Source organism: Sinocyclocheilus rhinocerous, unplaced genomic scaffold (assembly GCF_001515625.1).
Source record: "Sinocyclocheilus rhinocerous isolate Xijiao unplaced genomic scaffold, SAMN03320098_v1.1 scaffold554, whole genome shotgun sequence".
NCBI lineage: Eukaryota > Metazoa > Chordata > Actinopteri > Cypriniformes > Cyprinidae > Sinocyclocheilus > Sinocyclocheilus rhinocerous.
In genome coordinates, this window is record NW_015627893.1 from 241,472 (window position 1) to 246,114 (window position 4,643).

The window sequence follows — 4,643 nt, forward strand, 5'->3', positions numbered from 1 at the left end:
AAATAAGTACAGCACTTGAATGTAACGGCACAGCCACTGTCATTTCAAAATTAGTTATATTACCATTTCATTTAGTTATTTTTAAAATTCCATATAAATGCTTTACCCATGTCAAACGGGACACTCATGAGACTTTGTTCAATTCACCACTAAACAGCTTTCAGTTTAGCATAGTAAGATGGCTCAACTTATTTGCATGTATTACATGTATTACATCTAAATTAATATTCACCAGTCACAGTACAAGGAAGAAAGAAGAGCATGCTGCAACAGTTAATGGCAGATAGTTTCCTATGAGTAACTATATATTTATTCATCACGCACAGCGTAATGATTGTCATATTTTACATTCTGAAAGTTGAACAAAGAGGGAAAAAAAGATAAAAGATAAGGAAATGAAATCATTTAGTGTGTATCCTGCATTATGACACCACACACAAACACCTACCTAATTTAAATTTAGTTATTTATTTTGAGGTGACTTTATTTGATGTATAAAAAAATATGAAAATGGTCATTTTAAGAAAAAATAAAGTTACAAAGTTACAAATCAAATTACATTTAGTTTTTCTTTTTCTTTTCTTTCCTTTTTTTTCCCCAAATAAGTACAGCACTTGAATGTAACGGCACAGCCACTGTCATTTCAAAATTAGTTATATTACCATTTCATTTAGTTATTTTTAAAATTCCATATAAATGCTTTACCCATGTCAAACGGGACACTCATGAGACTTTGTTCAATTCACCACTAAACAGCTTTCAGTTTAGCATAGTAAGATGGCTCAACTTATTTGCATGTATTACATGTATTACATCTAAATTAATATTCACCAGTCACAGTACAAGGAAGAAAGAAGAGCATGCTGCAACAGTTAATGGCAGATAGTTTCCTATGAGTAACTATATATTTATTCATCACGCACAGCGTAATGATTGTCATATTTTACATTCTGAAAGTTGAACAAAGAGGGAAAAAAAGATAAAAGATAAGGAAATGAAATCATTTAGTGTGTATCCTGCATTATGACACCACACACAAACACCTACCTAATTTAAATTTAGTTCTGGTTACAAAAAGTCGACTAATAATAATAAAAAAACCCAACAACAAACAACTCACTGAAGGCAATAAGCTGGAACATAGAGACAGTGGATACTCATGTTCAGGTCAACGTGCAATTTAATTAAATATATTCATTGGTATTGGTATATGCAAATCAGTAAGTGTTCACATAATCATTTAGTCATTTATGGACCCTTTTAACATTTCCACAGCATGGTAGTTAATTGTAGCTGGGTAAACCTACATGGGAAACAATAACAAATTATTTAATGTTGTTGTTCCAACAGCAAATAAAAAACTCCACTACTGCGTTCCCATGACTTTCCATAAAAGTGGATTACAAAGAAGGATTATGGCAATCCAAAGAGAGACAGATTCCAAATTTACAGTAACTCCCACAGCAGCTGAATTAGTAACACTTACATTAACATTAACACTTTAACACTATGCTAGATTTAGTTTTGTTGATCATTGCAGAAAAGTGTCATGGCAGTCTGTGAAAAGCGTCCATGGAGAATGATAAAACTCAATCAAGCCAGACACTGCATGTGTCAGTGCCTTTCCAGAGGCCAAGCCAGCTGCTTACACATCTCATGAAACAGGTTAGAAAAATATAGAACACACTGTCCCAGCAGTTGCTTATCTTGATAATGTCAACGACAAAAATAAAGATAATCTGAGCGAAGAGCATTATGAAAATCGAAAACAGATATAGTCTATTACAGTTTTAAAGTCATGCACAGAACCTGGGAAGAGCACAGGTTCTGTGCATACATATGAATAATATAAATAGCATGATGTTCTTGACATAAAAAAAAATTGTTATTTATAGCTCAATAAGCTGTAAAAAAACTCAATGTAGTACTCAATTTAGCGCACAGACAAGCAACGTATGTATACTTAATTCAGGTGCATATCTAACTGGTCAAATACATACAAAAATGTCAAAATGCAGTCTTTAGTGTTATTGAACTTTAGAGTCACTTTTAAAGCTTTAATAATGAATCTATGATTAACCACTATAGTAGAGATTATACAGTTTTTAACATATTATATTATTCTAATTTTGTAGTATTTATTACTTTAACACTACTGTTAGCTAGACCTACCACAGAAACTTTAAGCAGTGTTTATTTTATTTGTTTGACATTTGTTTCTTTGTTCTGTCTGTTTACTTATCTTCATTATTTTGATATGCATCTTTATTCTGAAGAAGAACAAAAACTAAAAAAAAATCTCAACCCCTGGTCATGCATGCTTCAACAAGATCAAACTGAATTCGCATGAAAAGATTTCACATGAAAAATGCTGAATGGTTCTGGTCTTCTTAAGTACACTTCTGTAGTGAGCTAACCTCACAGGGTTTATGTTTGTGGTTTAGTTTATCACTGACTCTCATGATTTGGTGTTGTACCACCATTGCCTTTGGCTTTGATCTGTAACCAGGCATCCCCCAGTGCTTTAGTGAAGTGGTCATCAACTGAGTCTGTGATGCTCACCGAGTTAGAGACAGGCGCTGGCTCCTTATAGATCTTCCCAAGACTGCGGCGGAAATGCTCCTCAATTTTATCATTGACTCTCATGATTTGGTGTTGTACCACCATTGCCTTTGGCTTTGATCTGTAACCAGGCATCCCCCAGTGCTTTAGTGAAGTGGTCATCAACTGAGTCTGTGATGCTCACCGAGTTAGAGACAGGCGCTGGCTCCTTATAGATCTTCCCAAGACTGCGGCGGAAATGCTCCTCAATCACAGGGTCACACACAGTGTTTGCTGATGAAGAGAAAACAAACAGAGAGACTCTATGTGTAAAGATCAATGATCGTACTGTCATACCAGGCCCACACAGAATCAGTGCCACTGAACTCAACTACTAAATAATCTATGGACAGCCATTGTGTTACATTTGAAACACAATATTGCCAGTATTGTAATTTTTGCTCAATTTCACCAATGAAAACGGTTCTAAACAAAGCCACAGCAGAACTGTCATGCCTTTTCAAGCAACACTATTTCGACACACTATTTCCCTTTTTTAATACTGTAAAGCTGCTTTGACACAATCTGCATTGTGAAAAGTGCTATATAAATAACGGTGACTTGACTTGAACACACAGTGTGTTTTCTTACTAAATGAATCCACATTTTTTAAAGAATCAAGTGAGCCAGTTATTCAGCCTGCTTCTGGTGGAACCCTTGGAATGGGCTGAATTGGAACATCCTAAGCCCTTGATCACTTAGAATCCGCTATGGAGTTGATTTGTTATTTATTAATTTTTTCCTTTACAAAGGTGGGGATAATTTAAACGCGATCTGCGATGACATCACAAACGTGTTGCATTGTGGTCTATGGAGCGGCCTGAAGTGAGCATATGAAGCAAACTCGCTCCCTCTGTCAAAATCGAGGGATCGAGGGTCTGTCCATATAAACTTCCCTCCTCCACTTAATGAAGTGGAACGCACTTCAAAATGGCAGCTGAGTTTGCCCCGAGGGGAAGTGCTTAGGGACGTTCTCGAGTGCGTGTCTGAAAGTGGAGTGGAACGCAGCCAGAGACAGTCACTTGCTTCATTTCGGAATGAATCAGCTGTTTGAACGAATCAGTTGAATGGATGATTGAATGACTCACTCACTAAGCAATTAATCTTATTAATTAATGGGCACATCATGTAATTAATTAGATTATGAATTTGAATCAATGAAATGAATTTTAACATTTAGAAACAAGTAGTGCTGTCAAACGATTAATCGCATCCAAAATAAAAGTTTTTGTTTACATAATACAGTATATGTATATGTATGTGTGCTGTGTATATTTATTGTGTATATATAAGTACACACAAACGCATGTATATATTCCAGAAAAATATGTTGTTTATATATTAAATATATTTATTTATAATACAAATTATATGAATATAAATATAGATATGTAAATACATGTAAAATATTTTCAAAATATATACTGTATGTGTGTGTATTTATATATACATAATAAATATACACAGAACACACATATATTATGTAGACAAAAACTTTTATTTTGTTTGCGATTAATCACGATTAATCGTTTGACAGCACTAGAAACAAGAATTCAATTTCTCACAATAATTTATTTTAATGTTTATTTTTTTAATTAAGTAATTTAAAAGTTAGTTAAATTTTTTTTTTTTTTTATAAGTCTGCCATTGCAATTAAAAAATGTCTATCAATCTCCCAACACTTGTAGCCTTAGTTTACATTTACATTTAGTCATTTTGCAGATGCTTTTATCCAAAGTGACTTACAATTGTGGAATACATAAAGCGATTCTTCTTAAAGATGGGGTATGCGATTTTTCAAAAACACTTTAGAAAACTGAGTAGCCAATCAGCAGTAAGGGGCGTGTCTACTCGAGAGTTCAGGGCACAGGACGGACATTAGCGAGCCGAGCGACAGAAAGATAGAGATGGCGGATAAAAAACAAAAAAGGAAACCGTCTGCGGAACAAAAGAAGGCTTAAGGCAATAAAGCAAGAAGTAGGACCCGTGTAAATATCGAATCAGCTTTCCAGCGCTGGAGAGAACTCGAGGAGCGGAAGGAA

The 4,643-nt window shown here is 34.5% G+C and overlaps 1 protein-coding gene across 2 annotated transcripts in view; it reads right to left on the bottom strand.

Moving 5' to 3' along the window:
• Positions 1-688: 688 nt before the first annotated feature.
• The window catches only part of LOC107736947 (transcription cofactor vestigial-like protein 4), a 7,448-nt gene continuing 3,493 nt past the window's right edge, over positions 689-4,643 (bottom strand). Inside the window, exons 5-6 of one of the 2 annotated variants that reach the window (XM_016548329.1) lie at positions 2,629-2,835; positions 689-2,444 (exon numbers count right to left, since the gene is read on the bottom strand). In XM_016548329.1, coding sequence (XP_016403815.1) covers positions 2,633-2,835 — 203 coding nt within the window. In that variant the 3' untranslated portion in view covers positions 689-2,444; positions 2,629-2,632. Of the gene's footprint in view, positions 2,596-2,628; positions 2,836-4,643 lie in introns of both variants that reach the window. The other variant, XM_016548330.1, reaches the window with a different exon arrangement.